The sequence below is a fragment of the Diplotaxodon limnothrissa genome, linkage group LG23, assembly GCF_057381915.1.
Source record: "Diplotaxodon limnothrissa isolate DT_005_m linkage group LG23, D_limnothrissa_male_GT1.1, whole genome shotgun sequence".
NCBI lineage: Eukaryota > Metazoa > Chordata > Actinopteri > Cichliformes > Cichlidae > Diplotaxodon > Diplotaxodon limnothrissa.
In genome coordinates, this window is record NC_140617.1 from 21,495,988 (window position 1) to 21,521,304 (window position 25,317).

The following is a 25,317-nucleotide window of genomic DNA, read 5'->3' on the forward strand; positions in this document are numbered from 1 at the left end:
TGATGGTGAACAGATCAAAACACTGACAGAATCCATGGATGGCAGGCTTTTGAGTGTCCTTGCAAAGAAAGGTGGCTATATTGGTCGCTGATTTGTTTTTGTTTTGTTTTTGAATGTCAGAAATGTATATTTGTGAATGTGGAGATGTTATATTGGTGTCACTGGTAAAAATAAATTATTGAAATGGGTATATATTTGTTTTTTGTTAAGTTGCCTAATAATTATGCACAGTAATAGTCACCTGCACACACAGATATCCCCCTAAAATAGCTAAAACTAAAAACAAACTAAAAACTACTTCCAAAAACATTCAGCTTTGATATTCATGAGTTTTTTGGGTTCATTGAGAACATGGTTGTTGTTCAATAATAAAATTATTCCTCAAAAATACAACTTGCCTAATAATTCTGCACTCCCTGTAAAATTTGATTGGATTTCTGAGTAAACCTCGTGGAGCTGAAAATCCTCTGTGTTTCTGTACGACTGCTTCCATGCCTCGCCACAGATGTTCACATTTGTTCGTTGACATGTCAGCCACATTTGGAAACTGTTAGGGCGCACAGACGGGATGGGAGGGGGGCTGAGTATCATCACCACAGCAGATCAGACTACAAGCAGCTTCTGTTTACAATTAACCCCGATCAGCAGGGAAGAGGAGGCGACACCGGGTAATCACTTAATCAAAGGATGGCCTCCAGCGTGCCTGATAATTCCCAGGATTCCACCGTCTCTGCTGGTGTGACCCGGAAATGCTTTCCTCCATCCAAACCTGCGCGGCGTCGGGCTCAGACAAAATCTCAGCAGTGAGCTCGGTAATCACTCACAACACGGGCGAGGGTTTCTGGAAGCAGCCGTTCATGACGAGCGGCGGCAGCAGAAGAAGAAGAAGATGATGATGAGGGGTTTAATCAGTCGGAGAGCGGTCACGGCCGGCCCGCCAGGGAACAACCATTTGCTCCTCCTCAACTCCAGTCATTTGGCTAATTGGGATCGTCTCAGAGCAGCAGAGCCGAAGCTCCCCTCCGGCTCTGCTCTGGATAATCAATGGCCTTGTCCGAGGAGAGGAAGGACGGAAGGTAAGGATGGAAGGAAGCGCCCCGAGGCGAACGGCGGGCTGAGGAAGCCCCGCACTTCCAGATGAAGAGATTGAAAACACCTTTGCTCTCCAAAGTTTCTCTACTAGAGATAACCGAGGATCGTTTTCATCTGTGAGCTGCTGCAGGCAGCTGACGGCCCGAGTCGGATGAGCTCACGTTAATTAAAACTACTGTTTACAAGGGCCGGCTAACGGATCAAGGTTAAACCGATCTGTGCAGTAAACCAGCCGCTGAGCGCAGAGATTCAGAGAAACAATGATGAGACTGAACTTTTCTCATGAAAGCAGTGAAACGAGAGGGACAAACTGTGAAGGAAAATATTTAATAAAAGGTTTTCTCACAGTGGAAAAAAGCTGGACATTTTTACCAAAGTGGAGCTTCAAGCTGCTTTTTTCCAGGTGATGTTTTTGGGAAAGGATCCAGAAATAAGTTTTTAGAGGAAGTGACCGAATTAATCAACATTAACATTAATGAAGCCTAATTAAAACCTGCAGGTCCAAACTGAAAATGAGTTGAGAATAATAAAATGTTCAAAAAGCAGCTAAAGGAAAGAAAAATTCACCCCACAAATGTCTGAAAACTTGTTTGAAAAATATAAATAAAATCTGAAGAAAGCTAGACAAAAAATTCCAGTTACTTTATATTAATAACCATTAATAAACAAAATCTGTAAAATGATATACAAAGAGGAAGAAAACACTGGTCAAACTAATATTTCTAAAAAATATATTTAAAAAAACTTTTTTAAAATACAAAAAATTGGAAAAATAAAAAATTTTAAAGAATTTAAAAACAAAATGACAGAAAAAGGTGTCAAAAAAACCCTTTTTTACTTTTCTTTAAAAGATACATTAATATAAATACATTTTATGGAAAACATTTATTTTGGTGTCTAAGAAGAAGAATTGTCCCAAAAAGCAGGAAAAAAATAGAAAAAAGGGCCCCAGATTATCACGAGAAATATTGAAGATAAAGCACTTATAATAATTTCACTTAAACTAAATTAAACCTCCAAAAACATAGAAAAACATCCAGAGTTTCACACAGTGCTCGATCCTGATTCATAGCCTGGAGCTTATTGACCTTTGATTATTAACTTGATTGCATAAAAACATGAGTTTTATTTTAGGAGCACCTGTTGCTGTCCTTCATGATTTACGGGGACACTGCGTGACTTCAGAGCGGGTGCTACCATCATCAAACTATCTTCAGACCAGAGGAAGTCGAAGCTCTGCGTATGAACGTGTGTCTGATGAAGGGCAAACTGTACATAATGCAGGGAGGGAGTGTGTTCGGAGCTCCTGGGTGAACACCGGGTGCCTCTTCGTTCTAAATGACGGCTCACCCATCAAGCACCGCCTCAGCCCTGCAGGGTCAAGAGCCAGAATCCCATCATAATTAAATTCCCATGATTCTCTGTTTTCAGGGGGAAGGGGAGGGGTGGAGGCTGCTTGACAATTATGGAAACCAACAATCCAGAAAGGCTCTGCCTCTCTGCAGCGTAAATTAAACGGTGTTTCTGGATTTAAATGCTGCATGCTGACCCAGCGCACTAAGCCCGCTAATGAATAAAATCAGGGGGGAAAAGAACCACTCCCACCACCCACTTTTACTATGAAACCCCTGCCTGGACCTCAGTAGCAACACTAATCTTAAAGCATGGTAGAAAAATTACTCTGTGGAGCTTTTTAGTCTCTTTTAGCTCATAGTTTCAGTTCTCTGAGCAGCCAACAGCTAAAAGAAACAGGATGTCAGAGCTCAGGAGGAGGTGGAGACCAAAAGATATTCACTGGATTATATTATGATAGAAACTAGAAATGGAAACTATATTCAATAGGTCAAATATGAAACGTGGAGCTTTTAGCTGCTTTATATCCAGGGTGAGGAGCTAGAAGTAAAATGTAAGTGCAAGGACTAAAATTAATTACCTTTAACATTAATGAAGCTTAATTAATGCTGAGAATGTGCAGCTTCAATTTGCAAACGGGCCGAGGGGCAGAGGATAATAAAAGTGTTCAATGTTCACATTGTCTTCTAAAAAAGGAGAAAATATAACAAGTTTTAAAAATATAAGAAAATATCAATAAAATAATAACATTATTTTATATTAGTTTGGAATGAACTCCCTGAGAAATATTTTAGAAAATTATGAAAAAAAGCAATAGGAATAAAATGACAACATAAATTGGAAAAAGATGATAAAAATCTCTGAACTACAACTAAAATTGCTGTAAAATACAAAGAAATTGCTGTTAGTGTTAGTAAATGTTAATAAATATGTAATATTACTTAAGTGTCATAAAAATAACAAAATGTCCAAAAAATTAACACAAAAAGATGCAAGCAATACAGTGGTCCCTCGCTACAACGCGGCTCACCTTTCACGGCCTCTCTGTTTTGTTGAATTTTTTTGGTGCAATTTTGCATGCTTTTTTTTTTTTTTTTTAAACAGCGCATTGTGTTCTGCGTCCTGATAGGCTGTAGACCAACGTCAATCAATCTTGTGCCGTGCCTCCTGTACAGTACAGAATGCGTTCAGCTTGTCAAATTTACATCAATCTCGATCGCTAGCAGTGTGACTCTGAAGTGCTGTACTGTGCGTTTGTAAGTTTTCTCCCCAACAAACACAAGAATTTCGACGAAACGCCATCACCTGCAGGTGCCTTTGGTTTCATTCTATAATACTGGACTTATTTTTCTACAAGTTTTAAACTTTGAGAGTGTTTAGACAACAGAGAAAAGTGTGAAAATGTTCATGCCTGACTGAGAAAAGTGTATAAAGTGTGTAGTGAGGGGTTTTACAGCCTTATACATCTATAATAATTATAAAAAATAAAGTTGGCTACTTTGCAGATTTCACTTATTTCACTTATTATCGCGATAAACGAGAGACCACTGTATGACTAGAAAGTGTAAAAAGAGACAAGTAAAGTTGATAAATCTTCACAAAAATAATGCTAAGTGTCTAAAAACAAATCAGGAACAAAATATGTCCAAAGCTGTCGCAGAACATGCAGCATGTTGCAGATAAAAGGCCAGATATTTTCCTCAGGAAGTGGAGGAGACCAAATACGGAGCTAAAAGTAAGAAAATGCCAGATTCACATACGTGATGATCGTGTTGATGAGTAACTGCTGCATGTGGAAACAATTTTTAAGAATTTACTTTCCTCAACTTTATTTCAGACTTTTTACAGTAGTAGTTCATTTCACTAAAAATAACTAAAGCTCTTTCATCGCACGTTCATGGGTAACACTGCTGTACGTGATTAAAATAAACCTCCAAGATCATACTGGATCTTCCAAGCACATTGGATTGGGTAATTTCTCATTTTTCTAACTAATTTAAGGACCATTTAGCTGTCAAAGTTACTTTAAACCCCAAACTTTGAAGGCGAAAACAATCAAGCTTATTTTTTGAAGAACTTTCTAGAAAATCGTGTCTTTGTCTTGACAGTTTAATTTGCTCATTCAGATTGGAAATGAAACAAAATGTGACTTTAAGCTATAAAAAGAGATTTTAAATCCTCTGAGGAAATCTTCAAAAAACTCCCTGATTTCTTTTCTTGCCTTGTTCGGCCTGTGTTTTTCTTTCTCCATTCGCTGCTGCGTGTGTCTAAATGTATGCACGAGAGCACAAACACACACAAACTCGGACGCCGACCACGCCGCACTGTGCGGGTAATTACTGCCACCGCTCTCGGCTACTGTGGGTGACATTCGAGCAGAGAGAGGTGGTGCCGAGGCAATTTGTGAACTCTGACACTGGCAACCTTTAACGGCAGAAAAGAACAAACCAAATATACAGCATTTACAAGACGCAGGGAGGAATGGCGGCAGGAAGAGGGGGAGGAGGTGGGGATTGGCAGAGGGTGGGTTGGTGGGGGTGGGGGGCAGGACATGCATACAAGCCTATCATCCATCCGGGGTGTGAGGTGTTGAGGCTCAGCGGGAGGTGTATGTGTGTTTGAGAGTGGAGGACGGGAGGTGCAATGAGAGGGGAGGCGTGAGGGAGACAAAAGGGGGCCTCGGGAAACACAAATTAAAAGCCTTAAATGTCACCGCACACAGTATTGCTTTGCGACACAGGTCATTACTCCCCATATTATTCGCAGCCTTTTACAACATTAATAACCTGGAAAATATTGCAGCCGATTGTTCAGAAGTCGCTCAGAGAAAGAAATATGTGGCTCTGTGTTTTTATTTTTTTTGCTCTTGAGCAGAAGACGGAGAGGAACCGAACCACAGCACATACTTCATGAAGGAGGAAATCACACCAGAAGATGCTCTGGAACACTATCGCACAAAACGCACATCACATTGTGGTGTATCATCACCTGTACAGCCCATGCTTCCAGGGTGGGGGTGTTTGGTTGGCTGTGTCCTCACAGGTGAGGCAGGTGGGGCAAAGAAATACAGGGGAAGGGAAAGACAGATGCTTTCTCCACTGGACCAAACACAGATGGACACACCGAGAAAGAACTGACTGGATGATTTGCAGCAAAAAGACTCTAAGAACTCTTTAGAGGTGAAACACATCCAAACTGCAGGATGAAAATATCCCTGTGTGGTTTATAAAGTTAGAGAAATATTTTTTTTCCCCATGGACAATACTGCATTACTCTCACATTGATTAAGACATATGAGGTGGTGAAAAAGATTTAAAATGGCAATTCCAACATGTTGTACATGGATATAAAGTGGACGGGAAGGTTAACTATGAGTCCAAGTCGGGCAAACATCCCATACTGACTGCAAAAATACCTTAAAACTGACTATGTGAGTCATAAATCCATAAAATTTACAGCAACATATTTAGTTTCTTTTAAAACTATATCAGGGTTTTTTCAGTTTTTCTTTTTTTTCAGAAGTAACCAATCCATGTTCAGTTTACAGCTCAGCTAGCAGCTCACTTTCAAGTTATGGTCCATGATGAGTGTTAAACTCTGTACTGACCTCAATTTTGGTAAAAAAAGAAAAAAAGGTGTATAATTTAATATTACTATATATTATACTACTAATACTATAAATATCACTAATAACTAATTTTCCCTCTTTGATCGAAGTTGATGATTCATTAAAGAATTAGCCTTCATGTTATAAAAGTGTCTCAGTGCTTCTTGCTTAAACATGTAAGTGACTCAAACCCAGTTTCATCATCTTTTTCTGCAAATCACCAACTCATTCATTCCTGGAATCAAAAGCACAAATCTCCAGCACAGGGGACTCCAACCCTGCAGTGGTGGGAGGGTCAGGGTGGAGGTCAGTTGGGGGTCTGTCCGTCCCACCACAGCAGTTTTTTTTTTTTACCTTCTGAGTTCTGCAGACTGTTGGTGTAAATGCTGCGAAGGCTAGAGACGCGATTTAGTTTCCAAGCTTTACGTTTGGCTGCATCCCCCGACGGCAGGAAGAGAGAGAGAAAAGACGGCAGCGAGGAAGGAAACAGGAATAATGTGGGTATGAAGGAAGATCGAATGGGGACCCAAAGGAAGATTGAAGAAGGAATGAAGGAATAACAAAAGCAGGTCAAGCGGGTATGATAGAGGAATGAAGAAGAGATAACAGGCGATCCGAACAGGAACAAAGGAGACAAGGGACAAGAGAAGAGGAATGAATGAGGAATGAAACATGCAGGACCAAAGGAGAGGTGAGGCCAGATTTTAGGAATGAGACAACAAATATAAGACATAGACAGTAAAGGGGAAGAGGGAGAGAAAGAGAGAGACAGGTGTCAAAACCAGCAGTGCAGAGGATGCTATGGAGGGGGTGTGGCTCGGTGCTGAAGTGGGAGGAGCCAATAAGCACAATGAAGGGATGGAAGTCCGTGAAAGATCAACAAAGTACATCTTTAATCCACTACAAATAAAAAAATAGAACTTGGAAAAAATCTAAAGATGTCAATCAAAAAGTTTCTGCTCACATTTATCTGATAAAAAAATAACCAAACTAAAAATATTCATGACACTTTAAACCCACTGAAAGTCAAACAACAAGAGCCTCAAAAAAACCTGCTGTTGAGCTACAACTCAACACTTCCTCGAGATTTTCACATTAAAAGATAACCAAGAAAGTAAGAAAACTTATTTGCGGGCAATTTAGAGCGAAATATCAGTGTGTGATGTGTAAGGTTTGAACTTTTATTTCCTTTTTAGAATTGTGAGCTGCTGGTTGGATAGAATAAAACAAAAGTCAACTTAAACTTTGAAATTGCATTAGACAGTTTTCAGTATAATCTCTTATTTCATAGATATGATTAATTATTTTAATTAATCACCTTTAGCAGAATATAAAGGCAACATTCTTCAAAAAATATGGTCGAAACTGTGATAATGTGATTTTTTTAAGCATTAAATCAAACCTAAGTGCCAACAAATGATGGGACGATAAAAACGCTGAACTTCTGTAGCTCCTTTGTAGCTCTGATTCTTCCACAGGTTTGAGCTCTGTGACCTTTGACCTCTGCAAACTCTGTAATATTCACTCCCCCCTGGGGCTACTGCGAGCATTTGCCACCAAAGCAACATTTGCAGAGGATGAAATACAGCCGCGGCTGACACTTTAATGTTAGTCCGCTTTGTTTTCCTCGATCTGCCACAGGAGGCGAGGCGAGTGACGGATGGAATGAATCAGGGTGGTGTTAAAAAGGTCACAGGTTGGAGCCCCGAGAGCGCGAGCAGAGAGGCTGAAGCAGAGACCAGAGTCATGGATCTGAGATAAAAAACAAAAGCTAAAAAATGAATCAAGAGGCAGAAGCAGCTTCATGATATAAGACACCACAAAGTGATGGGACTCAGTTAAAACTGTCACTACACTCCACCTACATGAATATCCAGCCTGTTACTCCAGTATGAGCTTTTTTTCAAAGCAGGGGGACGTGAAGTGTTTTTCCTCTCAGTCTACCTCAGATATTATTTGCCTCTAAGTCGACTCATGGTTTAAACCATGTTGTGTAGCCTGCTGGATCATCTCCTCAGGGATCAGGGATCTAAGGAGGAACCAGGAGCAAGAGTTTCTCTGGAGCTCGCTGATATCAAAAATCGTACATTAGTGGAAGTTTGTGAAAGCTTGTTGCTTTCTTTTTCCTCATTTTCTCACTTTCTGATGTTATAATGTACACGGTATGAAGGTATGTTATGAATATAGTATAAGTATGTACAGGCTATAGCTGTAGTGAGTGTACAGGCTATGTCGATGTTTAATTTGATCTTTGAACGCTTTGAAGTTTATTTGAACAGTTTGTTACTCTTCATGTTGTATACTGGAGAAAACGTTAAAACATCAGCAGGTCTATCCAGCACTGACGATAGTCTTTGTATTTTGTGCGTCTCATTTAAAAAATCTTGTAAATGTTTCTCACCAACCTGTCTGAAAAAGCTTAAACATAAGTAAGTAAAGTAAAATTTATTTATATAGCGCTTTTCACAGATAAAAAAAAAAAAAAAATCACAAAGTGCTTTACAACACAAGAACATGTTTGTGTAAACTATATAAACTTGTGTCAGAGGGAGAGAGACTAAAACAAAGTGACTGACAGGTAACTGCAGGACCACCTGGTCTTTCCTCCACAGAGGCCCTCTTTGTTTCCCTTCTGTTTGACCCTCTCTGACCCTATTTGACCTGTGACGGAGGGCGGAGCCCACCTTCCTGATTAAGCTGCGACTTTAAAGGAATTCAAGGCCTTGATAAAGCAGTCAGAGAGCGGCGTGCTGCAGGTGCACCGACCACCTGACAACAATGAGGTGAAGCTCTTCAGCTGAGACACCGTCACACACGAATGTGATCTGAGAGGCGCGCACACAACTTAAACATCAGCTGTGAGCAGCTTTCCGTGTGAGGAATCAAAGCCACCGTTTCTCAACTTAAACTTCAGGAATGTGGCCACAGATTCAGCTTCAAACTTTTGAAGCTGAACGAAAGAGACTGAGGTCAACTTTCAAAGCTCAAATGGCAGCCCGGTGTCGAGGCTGCAGATCCACTCATGCTCTCATTATGAGGATGACCAACTGCCATGACCAGTTGGGGGTGAGGAGAAGAAGATTGGTCAAAGACATGGTGTGGAAGAGAGCCAGAGATTAATAATAACTAATAATTAAATGCTGAGAGGTGTATAAACACATATTGAGTGAAAAAGGTGACTGAAGAAGAAATACTTCAGACATCATAGGAATCCCCCAGAAGCCTAGACCTATTACAGCATAATTAAGGGAGGATTCAGGGTCACCTGATCAAACCCTAACTATATGCTTTAGCAAAAAGGAAAGTTTTAAGCCTAATTTAAAAGTAGAGATAGTGTGCGTCTCCTGAATCCAAACTGGAAGCTGGTTCCAAAGAAGAGGGGCCTGAAAACTGAAGGCTCTGCCTCCCATTCTTTTCCCATTCCCCCCACACTTTTAAATACTCTAGGAACAACAAGTAGGCCTGCAATGTGAGAGTGAAGCACTCTATTGGGGTCACACAGTACTATGAAGTCATTAAGATAAGATGAGCCCTGATTATTCAAGACCTTGTGTGTGAGGAGCTTTATGTATGTAAGACATTCTTGCATTTTAACAAATTGCTGTGTGTTATCTGACTTCATGGCTAGAAGTTGGGTGTCATCTGCATAGCAGTGAAAATGTGTGCCTAAGGGAAGCATGTATAATGTAGAGAACTAACTCAAAGACCACCACAAGTAAAAATGAAGAGCTACATTTGAGCTAAAATTTTCAGAATAAAAGTTAAAACCAAAATAAGTCAAAAAATGCCTATAAACTTGACAAACCAAGGATAGAACTAACAAAACTAAGAATGTTTAAAGCTGAAGGCTAAAAGAAGTAATTCGCAATTAACCCCGGTGAAACACATTAAATTGAACTAATCAAACTAGAACTAAACCAAAAAAAACCCCACATATCCAAAAAAATTAAATAAAAAAATCAATAGATGAACAAGAACTCTACCAAAGACAATAAGCCAAAACCAAGTCTGAATCAAAAAAGCATTGTGAAGAACAAAACAAAACAAAGTACTGCTAATGAGCAAGAACGGCACAAAAGAAGTCGTAGTTTGATCCAAAAATCCAAAATATCAGAGTAGAAACACCGACGTGAACTTGGTAAGTCCTTGTCAGTACACCTATAAAACCAACAAAACCAAGACCAAGTTAAAACAGAAAACTGAAACAACTATCATAAATCCTAACCCAATAAACTATGAATGCATTAATTAAACTAAACTAGATCAAATGCTACACACTAAAAAAATGCCCTTAAAAATCAAGATAAGTGAAAATCAAAACCCATTCATGGGTTTATCCCATCCTATCCCATGGGTTTAGTCCAAATGTAAGCGTGACAGAAGTCAGAATCAATGGATGAACCAGAAGTACACCAAAGATGACACGCAAGAATACCTTTAAAAAACATCTTCATGAATCTGACAAGTCCCAGTCAATACACCAATAAAACCAAGACCTGGTCAAAACAGAAAACTGAAATGCATCAGAACGGTAGTAAAACATCCTCATGAGCCATGAAGTCCAAATCCAGGTGAATACGGTGGAGCTGCAGGTCAGTGAGTCATTAAAAAGTCACGCACATTAGTCTGGCCAGAGGTCACAAAAAGCCCCATCTGAAACAAAAGATACTGGTGGGTAGAAGTATCACCATCACCACCAGGAACTTCCACTGGTGCAGCAAACTAAGGGTGAGAATCTCCGAGTGTGTGTGTTGGTGTGGTCCTACCTGGGGGAGCTCGGCCGCAGAGGGCGGTTCCCCCTCATGAATTACGCCAGGCCTCGCTCTGACATGAAGATACTTCACCCGCCCGCCCGGCGTGACAGGCGGTGAGCCAGCGGCCGGCTGAGCACGCTCAGTGCTTAATGGCTAAATTGGGAAGACTGTTACTAATCGCTTATTGAATAATGAAAGTGACACAGCTGATAAAAGATTTCAATACACTGGATTATTTATAATATTTCACTTAAGCCTCTCTGGCTGACTAATGTGGGGGCGAGATGAGGGAGTCGGGAAGCGTCTGATAACGAGTGGCGGTCAGAGGAAGTGATAATAAAACGCTTGCAGAGGGGGAAAAAAAGGAGGAGGAGGAGTAAAGCATAAGGAAAACAGAGTGAAGGAGGAATGAAACAGATGAGACAAAACAACGAGGAACAAGATTAGAGGAGAAGATGGAAATGAGGACAAGAACCAGGAGGGGAGACTGAAAACGAAAAAGGAAGCATTGAGGGTGGATGTGAGGAAATAAAGGAAAATAAAGGGATGGAAATGAGCAGAGATGAAGGCAGATGCAGCGTCAATCTGTCACTCAGACAGCCACTTGTCCTGTCAGCTGCTTGATACCTCACTGATGGAGGGACGAACATTACACATCTGCTGCTGCGCCACATCTGTTCAACGAGCTACTGTGTGTGTGTGTGTGTGTGTGTGTGATAAAAGATCTCGATAATTATCACAAAAACATCAATAATGGTGATAAACTGAGGAGGAATTTAGGATGGAATCAGCCAATCAGGATACAGCAGCGGGCGGAGGTCATAGATGTGTGGTGCAGAAACAGAACAGAAAGAAACACACAGGTTGATGTTTAGCAGATCTTTCTAATGTATATATTTAAGTTTAATTTGTGGTTTTTATTCATGAATGAATCCATATTTTATTCTTTTTTTTCCTTTACGCCAGCCACTTTATTAATACTAAGAATTTTCTTCTGCTGTGTTTAGTGTGAAACACTTGATATGACGCTGCTAAACAAATTAATATTGGATCCAGTCTCTCAGCAGAAACGATCAGCAACAACCCATTAAACCACAATGTAAAAGGCTTACTTTAGAGTTTTCTTGCATTCAGTTTCCTTGATCAATAAAGAAGACGTATTATTGTTCTTCTTGTCATGAACATAATACTACAGTATATAATATATATATTAAGCATGGCCCAAGTTTCAGATACTGACGTATACAAAGAAAGTCTGTGAGAAAAAGAAAGTGGGCTCGTTTCAGAGTAGAATCAAACTCCAAGGCTTAAAAGTAAAGTACAAAAACCTGCAGTTCCTCTAATGTCCACTTGAGGCCGCCTCCAAAAGTGAATCAGTCTCACATTATAAGATGTCCACATGTTCACAGCAGAAAAAATTGTTTGGGGTTCTATGGCTACATTCCTCCTTCACAATAACTGGATGGTGAATTTTTAAAATAATTTACCGGTTTTAATTGTATTAAGGCTTAAAGTTTGAAAGGTGCAATGCCACTTTGACTGACAGGTGTATAGCAACACATGTGGCTACAACTGCTGAACGGTCCCTGAATGGGACTCAAGCTAATTCAGTTGTTCTACAGACTATTATAAACAAAAGAAAAAATACCCCCCCCCCCCACAATAAATCAAAAATCTTTAAACATAATAACAAATTTCAACATCGAATCTAACCCAAGTCCAAACATTCATAAGGAATTGCTCCTCTAACTGTCCAACAATGATCGCCAAATGGCGGATGTCTCCATGCACTTAAATGATGCCAACCTGTCATATAAGCATATATAGAAGCATATACAAAATTAGCCATTAGTTAGTAACCAGGTCTCTAATTGGCTTTTTGTAACTGTCTTTAAGATTTGTTCTGATCAACTTTAGCTTCATCAGGTTATCTGCAGCTGAATTATTACCAAAGACAATGCTTTTCATGTTTAATGTCTGCAGTATTAATATGAAAGCAGGTTTTTCAGCTGTTGTTGGATTCACTAATATGGAGTTACTGCTGTGCATGTACACACTCATTGATCCACAGACTTTAAAGAGAAGAGGAAGACCAAACAGGGTGAAGAGATGAAGGGCTGAGAGAATGACAGGATGGAGAGATCCTTTCCTCATTGAGGAGGTCGAAAATCTCAGACAATCACATGACTGCGTTTCCCAGCCTAGGTCCCAAATAATCTACTAATGTCACTATGAACAAAGGTTCAGGGTTTTCTTATACACTCAACAAAAATATAAACGCAACACCTTTGTTACTGCTCCCATTCCCCATGGGATGGACGTAGAGACCTAAAATTCATTCCAGATACACAATATAACCATCCCTCCCAAACAGTGGTCACAAATCAGTCCAAATGTGTGGTAGTGGGCACATCTGCTATATTGAGATAATCCATCCCACCTCACAGGTGTGCCACATCAGGATGCTGATCTGACATCATGAGTAGTGCACAGGTGTACCTCAGACTGCCCACAACAAAAGGCCACCCTGGAATGTGCAGTTTTTTGCACTATTGGGGGTCTGGGGACCCAGAACCGGTCAGTATCTGGTGTGACCACCATTTGCCTCATGCAGTGCAACACATCGTCGCATGGAGTCTATCAGATTGCCAATTGTGGCCTGTGGAATGTTGGTCCACTCCACTTCAATGGCTGTGCGAGGTTGTTGGATATTCGTGGGAACTGGTACACGCTGTCGTATACGCCGGTCAAGCACATCCCGAACATGCTCAATGGGTGACATGTGAGTATGCTGGCCATGCAAGAACTGGGACATTCTCAGCTGCCATCTGCCCTGAACAATGTGAACCATGATTCATCCGTGAAGCGCACACCTCTCCAACGTGCCAGACGCCATCGAATGTGAGCATTTGCCCACACAAGTCTGTTACGGCGACGAGCTGGAGTCAGGTCAAGACCCCGATGAGGACGACGGGCATGCAGTTGAGCGTCCCTGAGACGGTTTCTGACAGTTTGTGCAGAAATTGTTTGGTTGTGCAAACCAATTGTTCCAGCAGCTGTCTGGGTGGCTGGTCTCAGACGATCTTGGAGGTGAACCTGCTGGATGTGGAGGTCCTGGGCTGGTGTGGTTACACGAGGTCTGCGGTTGTGAGGCCGGTTGGATGTGCTGCCATATTCTCTGAAACGCCTGTGGAGACGGCTTATGGTTGAGAAATGAACATTCAATGCACGGGCGACAGATCTGGTTGACATTCCTGCTGTCAGCATGCCAATTGCACGCTCCCTCATTGCTTGTGGCATCTGTGGCATTTTGCTGTGAGACAAAACTGCACATTCCAGGGTGGCCTTTTGTTGTGGGCAGTCTGAGGTACACCTGTGCACTACTCATGATGTCAGATCAGCATCCTGATGTGGCACACCTGTGAGGTGGGATGGATTATCTCAATATGGCAGATGTGCCCACTACCACACATTTGGACTGATTTGTGACCCCTGTTTGGGAGGGATGGTTATATTGTGTATCTGGAATGAATTTTAGGTCTCTACGTCCATCCCATGGGGAATGGGAGCAGTAACAAAGGTGTTGCGTTTATATTTTTGTTGAGTGTAGCATCAATACACAAACTTTACAAAGATAGTGGGATTTAAGATTTGAAAACTAGAAAATAAAGGTCGGGTCAGTTTTAAAGATGATGTTTTCATTTGTATTTTTTTAAAGAACTAGGCGGGGAAAGTGCGAGGCGAGGGGGAGGGGAGATGGCGTTACCTTCCGCAGTACCAGAGAGGCCGTCGGCTTTGAAGTTACTGGTGCTCTTCTTCCGCCGGTGCTTCTTGCGGTTGGCGTGCGGCGATGGCGGCGGCTCCATCTTTGGACTGGTGGTGCTGGAGATGCTGGGACTGGAGCAGACGGAGTCTCCCAGGCCTGTGTCTGCAAATTTAACCAAATAAAATCACAAATAGAACTCTACACTGTTGCCATACTGCTCACAAGTGATCAATGGGCTTCTCTCACTATAATACTGCAGGATCTTTACCCATCAGTAAAATAACTGTTGCTGTAGACTGATGCCAAATATAACTAAACAGAACTACTTGGGGGGTTTTGCTTTCTAAAGACCAAAGAGCTTTTTGGTGGGTGGAGGATAGGTCGAGGCACCCATCTTTTTCTGCAGTGTCTTAAAAGGGGAAGTTTATGGTTGTGGAGAAAAACATTCAGAGATAATTTGAGATAGTTGTAAGTTTAATACACAAGTGGCCTTTCTTGTTTTATCTGCTGAGAACTTTGGACAGGTTTTAAGCTGGTTCTGGATTAAGTTTTTGACTAGTTTCATTTTGGTTTGACCTCAGCGTTTTTTGGTTTTTTTAAACCTTTAACATCTTCGAGGGCTTGTCACAGTTCTCTAAATTAGTCTCAGGGTCTTGGTTCCTTCATGTTACACCAGACTTATTTCTTACACTTCATAATGGGATTATTGGGACTTTCTTTTAAACTGGTTTAAAACTGCTTTCAAAATAAATTTTCCATTGGGTTAACTTAGGTTTGGGTATGATTTTAAATTTGGTTTGGTACTGGTTTGGAAGAACTTACAAGTTTTCTGATTTCGTTTTTGAGTACCCTAAAAAAGCTTTTGCGGTTGCTATTTTTAATAACTTCTGGGTTAGTTGTGAGCCTAATTTTGGACTCTGGACCTGGCTTTGTAGTTGACTTACAGGTTATGGAGGAATTGCTTCATCAGTGGGATTAAACTGGAGTCTTTTGTCTCTTCCTGTAATTTCACACTGCTGATATTGCGATCAGGATTGTGTGAAGTCCAGGCCATCAGATACAGGACTCCCTGCTCTTCATTCTGACTCTGGCTTCAGCTCTTGATCCTGCTGCACAGTTACCTTTGATACTTCACTAATGACCTTAATATGCATGGTGGCAAAACTCTTTGGCACAGAACAGAAGCTGAGTAAATCTGAGCGCAAAACCTCACACCTCGACTGCTCTATTTTATAAGCAGAACAGTAAATGTATAAATATGTATATATAATATCCGGAATCACCACTGACGGGGTCCAAATGGATTAAAGTAAACTATACTGAATCCCGTTCCGGTCGACATGCAGGCTCAGACCTGTGGGCGAGCGAGGCTATCAGCACAGTGAGTGGAGTCTCTCTCTCTCTGCCCTCCACTCTTCACGCCGGCTGCTGACAGCTGTGACTAGCGGCGGAATAAAATAACATTCAGCTTCCATCAATATCACGGCGCGGCGGCCACACTGACACGGGCGCGGTGTGTATCTGTGTGTGCAGATGGAAACACGTGTGCACACCACACACACACACACACAAACGTATCTTGTCGAGCGCTTGCTGGCCGGCGCATCCCCGAACGGCAGACAGCCCCAAGGACGGCCATAACTTATTTTACAATCGTTTAGTCTCAGCTCAAGTGGAAAATGTGACAACTTATCTCTGCTGACAAGATGCCATCCCCGAGCGCGCAATTAACCGCCGTGGATTAACGGCCCTCCCATCTGCAAGCCGCGCTCCATCCACGTCAAACCCCACCACCGCTGCCCCCACCCCCACAACCACCTCATCCTGCTGCACTCTCTCTCAGTCCAAACTCTGATTGTTTTTCTGTGGTGTATTTTCTCTCATCAACAGTTTAAACACCAGCTGCTCAGACCACACAAACCACCACAGAAGAAGAAGCAACTGGTCCAAAGACTACAAACTTTTCTTTGTTTTATGCTCCAGAAGGTGGCGGCAAAGCACCTGTGAGCCTAATAAACCTCAAAGAAGAAGCAGAAACTGAATTTTTTTCATGAGTTTAATCTTAATTTTAGTATTTATTTATTGCAGAATTTTATTTATTTTTGCATCTTTGCACTGTTTAATACAAATGTTTTAAGCAGTTTTGTAGTTATTATTAACTCTGACAGTTGATCTATGGAGGGCAGACCCCACCTAATAAAATATAAACAGGAGTATTTCGGAAATGATTGAATCTGCAGTATTTCCTCCTATTTATTTAACATGCTCAGTTTATTTACTTCTGTTTTTAATTTCCTTTCTGTATTTTTAAGATGTTATATTACTACTTATCTTTTCATTAGCTTATTTAATATGTAATATCTTTGTTTTTCTCATTTTTTTCTTCTCTATAATTATTTCCTATCATTTTGGCCTCGACACTGCTTGAGAACTGAGTGATGAGTTAACACATGTAAGTCTTGACTACTCGTTTGTCCCAATTATTTTTTTAGATTTCAGATATTGCTGTAAGATCTGTAACATTTCTCAGATCTCTGACAAAAGAATTCATGACTTCATCACCATTTTTAAGGTTAATTAATATCTTACTCTTGCATAAAGTACCTTTTAAGGATCCACAGGGACCTTAAAGGAGTGCCCTTACACCTATAGAAACTGTGTGTTTGTGTTGCCCCTGGGAGCCCATTGAGAGCGTTTCACAGCTTTAAACGTTATTTGAGGAAGGCTGGAGGCCCCAAAGAAGGAGCTGCCACTCAAGCTTAACATCAGGCTCATACACAGCCTGACAGCTGTCAGTCTCAGCTTCCTGCTCTGTGTGTGTGTTTGGTTAATACTGGCGCTTTAAGTCCTACACACCTATACACACACACAGACACACACACCAACATACACACACAGACAGTCCATTAGCTTGACAAACAGTTAAGGCAGTATTAGAGGTCTGGCAGCTGGATCAATGGGAGACAAATGATAGTCCCCCTCGCGTAGCTCCACGCTGGGGCCTTCAGTCCCATCTGTGTAGCTTCTCGTGTGACCTGCGGTTTAACTCAGGATCACATGACTCTGCGTGAGCGTGCCGGTCACTGACCTGTGCTGACTCCAGAGTTGGCGATGACGGTGGCCTCGGTCCACTGATCGGCGCTGGAGACGGAGTACGAGCGCTGGTGCATCCCCTCCGTGCCGCGGCTGTTGAAGGACACCAAGCTGACGCCGCTCGCCATCTGCGACACCGACGAGCTGCTAGTCACCGAGCCTGAAACACAAAGTGGAGACGTCAATGCGGCATATAAGGAAGATTCAGATACCTGCAGTGTTCACTTATCACTCATAACTTCTGTGAGAAAAGCTGCGTTAGCTTCTCTTTAAGAAACCTCCTTCCTAACAGCTCTCTTTCCTCTGATTGGACAATGACAGGAAGCCTGACGATAGCACCATACACTGAATATACAAAGATGGACATAGCTGTCCTTTGGTTTGTGGACTCCATCACTGGAGGAAGGTGAGTTTTTGGATTGAATTTGTCACGCTCCCCTCTACAGGCTGGGAGCAGTAACTACGGGCTCCATGTACAGTTAGCTCGGCATTCTGATCATTTTAACCAGCTGACTGAAGAAAACTGACACTTGAGCATGTTTCTTATGACCAGAGAATCACATTTAAAGCCCGTGCTGCTATTTAAGCTTCAAACGTCCCGAGCGTGGCACAGATCATCTGCAGACCTGCTCTTCCTTCCTTGGCGTGCACGCACACTCTCATTTACTTCACACAGAAACACGAGGGAGCCATAAAAGGCAGCCTCTCACGAGCCGGCTGCTTAAATCAAACCCTCGAGTCGGTGAGAGGCTGTGTGGTCCAGCAGCAGGGTGAGTCACCCCCACCCTCCTCCTCCTCATTCTCTCATTACAGCTCATTTCTTGGTGCTGGCTGAATGGAGCCAGGACTCTGATGGCATTAATATTCATGACAATAATTAGTACATGGAGTACAGCTCACTGAATATTCATGCTATTAGCTCGGGCCTCCTGCACGCGCGCATGTGTGTGTGTGTTTGTGTGTGAGAGAGAGATTTAAGCCTCATAAGCGCTGCTTTTATGTGTGTGTGTGTGTGACACGCAGGATTACGCTCTACCTTTTGTTTTACGACGTCTTCCTTCAGGTGATAAGACACGTTTGCTTCGAGGCTGAACTGCAGATTTTTCCCCTCCTCCTTTCAATCAATCTTTATTGACTCAGAACGAACAAAACAACGCTCGTGTTTATGATGTCAGAGCGAGAGTGGCGATTAGAAGCACAATTAGGAAACAAGTGTGTTGATGACGGGCTAATCGCTGCTGAGTGGAGGCGAGACTTCATGTTCACTCCTTTATGTTTTCATATTTCAGCTCATTTTTATTACATCATTTCAATAACGCTGATTCAGTTTTTCCGTTATTTAACACAACGCTTTTACCTCCAAACACGTTGTTGGTTTCTACGTGTGAATGCTGACAGTTACATTTAAGCCTTTCAAAGACACTTTTAGAAAATAAATGCAAATTTCTTTTTCTTTATGTTAGTTTGTCTCAATAGAAATCTCAGTTTTAATCATTCTCCCAATAACAGTAGGAGAAATGTGAAAACCTATTGTTGTTATGGTATCATTTTACAAGAAATAGAAGATTTGGATGTTTAAAATAAAATGAGACATCTAAAAGCATGAACATGGAGTTTAAACAGGTATCTTACTTAATTACAGTGATTAATAATAATTTCACAAATTAACCATTAAACCTGGATATCCACATGAAAATTGACGTAAAGACTCGTTACTTTAAACTATAACAAATGGACTTCCTGATTGGATGTTTGATAGCAGGAGTGAATATTTTTGAAAACGTAAGTTGCAATAAACTAAATAGAAAACTTTTATTTAGATTTAAATGCATCCTGGTAAATTCCTTATAAGTAATTATGGCTTTTGTTTTGAAAAATTAGATACGTTAGAGCATGCACTTCTAGATGATGAATTCTGATTATTGTAAACGGGTGTTCAGCAGTAAAAAAAAAAAGTTGAATTTCAGGTAAATCATTGCCGTCCAATCACAGAGGAGGAGGGGTGTGACAAAGATCTCCCTTATACCTATGGCTGAAAGGTTTGAAGGACTGATACAGACGCTCTCAGGTGTCAGTTTGCAGGCCTCACCTGAAGTCTGTCCGAGCTGCAGGCTGCTCATGTCCTTCGTCAGGCCGTTGGTTTTGGGGCTCGGCATGGCGGCGCAGGTGGATACGGCGCGCGGTGGCCTCTTCCCCGGGACCTTCACCGTGGTCCTGAGCAGGTCGATTTCCTTCCCGTGGACGTTCTGCATGTAGTCCTGACAAACAGAAGGCAGCATTCAAACTTTATTGTGTTGAAGTCCCGTAATCTTTAAACCTACATGAATCTCAAACCCATTTTTATTCGTACGAGTATTCAGACATTTTACAACCGTTTAAACCAGAGAAAGCATTTTAAAAATGTAATTACATGCAATCATTGACCAAGCAGGCCCACTGACAGCAAACAAACACATGGGACAACACTTAGAGCACAAAACACAAAGCAAGTAAAATGAAGTGTGCGTGTAAGCGATCTCATCAACACGAGTGGGATTATTTGGGATAATAAACCTCCCAAATCCGTCAAACATACAATGAAAACAAAGCAACACTAATCCCTTAAAGCGGCACTGAAGTGGCCCAACACTCGGACTCTGATTGGCTCTGCCCGTTCGCCAATGTGCCTGAAACAAGAGCGACCACTGTCAGGGTCCTCGGCAGCCCCCCTAGCGAGGAGCCCCCCTCCGGTCCAGACCGGATGGATCAGACAAGAAGTGGTGTTTAATGACGAACGAGAGGTGCTTGTTAAATCCACCCCCACCTCTCTGACGGTGGCAGAGAATCAGTGGTGACCCAAGAGAAGCACGGCACCTTGGGAGGTCGGCCTCCTCTTCAGGATCAAGGTGGTGATGAGAAACAAAGCTTGTGGATTAAAAAGAGAGTCTGATATATATATTTTTAAGACATAGAGAAGGGAAATAAGTGTTGGTTTGGAGAAGAAGGCTATTACAAGTATATATTTTTTTCTATCTGAAGAAAAAATAATTATTTCACATTCTTAACCATTACAAAGAACTATCTAATGGATCCAGATGTTCCATAGCAGGACAATGAGTCGAGAACATCCAGCCAGTGAACCTCTACAAATTTAAAAATGTGTATAAAACCAAGCCCCAACTATAAAACAGGACAAAACAAGTCTAGATCAACCCAAAGCGATTCCCAATCCAAGCTAATAAATGAGTCTAAATGTAGGTCAAAACAGCCACAAAAATGGTTCAAAGCAAACTTTATAAAACCAGTTTAAAATATGTCCAAACCAATCAAGGTCAAAACCAGACAAAAGCAAAGCAATAAAAGCCAAAACAAACTATTTAAAACTAAGATAAAACCAAAGGGAAACACCGAACCTAAAAACACTCCAAAGACGTACCCAAAGCCAAGTACAAAACCAAGTGGGAGTTTGTCTAAATAGTGTCCAAAAACATAACCCAAAATCAGTCCAACGTAACGACTGAAATCCAACCTCAGAGCAGATACCTGATCTAAGCAACATGAAGTTATTTTGATTTACCTGAAAAAAAGAAAAACTGAGCCACAACTTCCTGCATCGCCTCCTTTTCACTATTTATGAATGTCGAAAAATTGTAATAAGCCATAAGACGATAACCTGTTCCAGTGTATTCTGGAAAATACCAAACCCTCTTTCACTTTCCACTTGGATTCCTCACCTAAACTCAACCAAAGCTTGACACCAACTAATAAAGTTTCTTTTTTTTCCCCATTTTTGTCAATGTTGTGTTCATCTCTGACACACTACAGCTTTCATTAGAGCTGCGCTGCTCTATACAGTTGAAGTAATTACTGTTAAATGCAAACTGTTCGTGGCATTATTTCAGAAAGCATCCTCGGTTTGCTGTTATTGCACAGACTTGGATAATAATGCACACATTTATAACACACGCACACTCTTTCAGTGTTTCCCGCCTCCCTCTGGCAGCTCGGCTGACAAAAGGCCAATTCAAAGCCAAGTGCTCTCGACGGTGTCTTAACAAGCCACTGGAGAGCCCTCGAGCCAGGGGCCCGCTGGGTAAACCCTCCACACCCACACAAATGCGCACACACTCACATACACACCCCTCCGACAGATTGACCGAGGTAATTGAGTCTCCATTTGCATCTGAGAGCTTTCATCATCGGCCCGATCGTCCACACCACGCAGCGGCGTCCAGGACGGATGTGTGTATCGACCAAACAAACCGACAGCAGGTGGTGACGAGTGTGTGTGTGTGTGTGTGTGAGAGGACGAGAACATGTTGTCAGCTTATGAACGCGGAAGAAAGAAAGTGTATTTAAGAGTGTGTGTGTGTTTGCGTGCAGTCAGTATAAATGGACGCATTAACGGCAGCATCAGTGTGAAAAATGCAACATGAACTGAGAGCTGGATACTGCTGACGCCAAAGGAAACATGAATCCATAAAGAGCGAACTACTTCACAACACGATCGATGGGTAAACAGACGACAGCAGATAAAGGAGAAGAAGAAGAAGCTCTGCGATCAGACTGAAAATGTGGAGAAAGTGATGAAGGTGCAGAGATGACAGGTACAAAACCTAATTTAATAACAGTTACAAAGACAAGTACAAAGTTGCTCCATAACTAGCCCGAACAGGTCCAAAACCAGGTCAGAACCAAATGCACAACCCAGACTAAACATGTCCAAAACAAAGTCACAAACCAAGCCCAAAACCCAGACTAAACATGTCCAAAATCAGGTCACAAACCAAGTCTAAAAAGTAGGCTGAACAGGTCTAAAACTAGGTCCCAAACAAAATCTAAACATGTCCAAAACCAGGTCAGAAAGAAGTGCAAAGGCTAGCCTAAACACGTCCACGTTGAAACCCATGTATAAAAATCGGTGCAATACCAAGTACAAAGTCAAAAACAAAACCACCTTAAATAAGTTTAAAACTAAGCCTAGGACCTACCTGAACAAGCCCAAAACCAGGTCAGAAACCAGTGTCAAAAAACCTGAAGAGATCTATAATCCATGTTCAAACCTAAAGCCTAAACGAACTTAAACACATTACATAACAGGTTTTTATGGTTTGTGTTATAAATTACATCTGTTGATATGCAAACTGTAAATGTACATTGCTTTTAATGCAAAATTATCTCAATGGACAGAAAACTGTAGTGTCTTCAAGTTATTATCTAAAGACTAAAAACTGAACTTGCATTTAAGATTCACTGAAGTTAGAACTTTCTATTCTAATTCTAATCAATTATTACTTTTACTGCTGGATTTCGTTTTGAACATTTGGATTTGGGATGTTTAAAAATGAATGTTTTAAGACCATCTTGGTTTCTATCTTGTGTTCACTCAGCGTTGGTTAGCTCTTTGCCTTAGTTTCAGGCTTATGAACACAAAAAAAGAAAAGAAAAACTGACTTCTAATCATTCTTTCTTGCACAAGAGTTTCTAAAAAATCTCTGCTCTTAAGTGCTCTTAACAACTCTCACTGCTCAGAGTCACATCGTGACAAGAGGCGATTAATTACTCTCGCCTTTTGTTGGCCTGATCTTCTCCTCTTTAGACTTTTCTTGGCAATTAGGTGGCATCTATTGCCATCCACTTAATTAGCGGCATTAATGTGATTTCTTTGCACATAGTCGGGCAATTAGTGGTGCTGATTGAGTTTCATTCGATTAGCCTCCGCAAACACGTTAATTGACGCCGGAGCTGCAGATGCAAAGCATTCAGGAAAACCTGGCTTTTGGTGCTGGAGGGGGTTTGTGTGTGTTGATGTGTTAAGTGATGAGTTTTAACACTAATTTACTGCATCAGCTGCTCTAATGGCTGATGGACGTGTGCAGTTTGGTGAAGTGTGGATATGTCTGAGCAAATCATTTGTGATTTAATGTTTCTGCAGATAAAACCAATAGTCAATTAGTCAAGAACAGCATAACAATAATCTGCAACTTCTAAAATGCGCTAATCATTGTTCATTTAGGTCATTTTTCAACCTAAAACAAATATTTTCAGGTTCTAAGATACTTTTTTGTCTGTCGGTGGGTTAAAACAAGAAAATCCAGGCAACATGGAGGGGACCTTTCATGCTTTTCTGATCAGCTTTGCACAAAACAAGCCATCCGTTGTCAAACAAAACAATCTGAATCCTGAAGAGATCAAACATGATGTCCAAGCAACCCTGAATCAGTGAAATGAAGGCTAAAACCAGTTCAAGTAAGTCCAAAAAACCATCCAAAACACATAATTACTGAGCAGAGACCAACAAGAATGAAAAGAAAGCGAGCATACTCCTAAATTACAATGTTTCTAAATCAGATGTCTATAGAGTCCTTTACTCATTTTTTCCACAGTATTTTTCACTCCCATCTCTTGTAGTGACCCCAGCACTATCAAGTGGTCAATCAACTGTTTTCCAACCGCTCCATCCACCCCAACCTTATCCTGTCACCTCCAGTGCAGTTCATACATGTATTCCTTTATTGATTCAAAGCAAAAATATCGCCGCTTCATAAGAGATACAGTGGTCCCTCGCTATAACGCGGTTCACCTTTCGCAGCATCGCTGTTTCGTGGATTTTTTTTGTGCAATTTTGCATTTTTTTCCTTTTCTTTTTTTTTTTTTTACAGCACATTGTGTCCTGATTGGCTGTAGACCATTGTCAATCAATCTCATGCCGTGTCTCCTGTACAGTACAGAATGCGTCCAGCTGGTCAAATTTCTTCGATCACTAGTAGTGTGACTCTGAAGTGCTGTACTGTATGTTTGTAAGTTTTCCCCCAACAAACACAATCATGTTGACAAAACGTTTTGCACCATCAAAAGCAACCGTGGGTGGTTTCATTCTATAATACTGAACTTATTATTCTACGAAGGTTTGAACTTTGAGTGTTTAAATAAGAGAGAAAAGTGTGAAAATATTCGTGCCTGACTGAGAAAAGTGTATAAAGCGTGTAGTGAGGAGTTTTGTAGCCTTAACACATGTATAATAATTGTAAAATAAACTTGGCTACTTCGCGGATTTCACCTTGCGCGGGCTATTTTTAGAACGTAACTCCCGCAATAAACGAGGGACCACTGTAAACAGTATTTTTAAAAAATAATCAATAAATTTCATTTATGTTTAGTTTAGAATTTGCGATTTTTAGCTTCTAAATATGTGAAATTGGCTTCCTTTCTTTGTTATTTAAAACAGTTTCAGAAAATTCTTCCAGTTTTCGACTGATGAACAGATTAATTAAACCACTTTAAAACGCAATCTTGAACTGAAGAATGCCCACATGGAAAATACGATGTAATTAAAGAAAATTATGAATACATTTTCACAACAAGTAAGAAAGAAAACAAAGTAACCGTATTAACACTATTACACACTGAAATGCTTTTTGTGTTCATTTTTATGATCAAATTTGTGATTTTGTAAAGCATCTTTTTGCACAAAACAACTGTATGTCTACATTTTAACATAAAAGAAAAAGAAGTCAAAATAAAACAAATTGATATGCACTCGTGGCCAAAATTCTTTGAAAACAAAAAAAAAGACAAAAAAACGTTAATTACACAACAAAAATGTGGCAAAAACCTATCAGAGGCAATACATCTAATCTGACTTCAGACTGAGCAAGAGGACAGAGAGAAAA

At 41.0% G+C, this 25,317-nt stretch overlaps 1 protein-coding gene across 1 annotated transcript in view; it reads right to left on the bottom strand.

Annotated features, from left to right (window-relative positions):
• agap1 (ArfGAP with GTPase domain, ankyrin repeat and PH domain 1) overlaps positions 1-25,317 on the bottom strand; it is a 136,492-nt gene that overhangs the window by 27,080 nt on the left and 84,095 nt on the right. The window contains exons 11-13 of the mRNA XM_085348223.1: positions 19,755-19,923; positions 17,661-17,825; positions 14,573-14,734 (exon numbers count right to left, since the gene is read on the bottom strand). Coding sequence (XP_085204349.1) covers positions 14,573-14,734; positions 17,661-17,825; positions 19,755-19,923 — 496 coding nt within the window. The remainder of the gene's footprint in view (positions 1-14,572; positions 14,735-17,660; positions 17,826-19,754; positions 19,924-25,317) is intronic.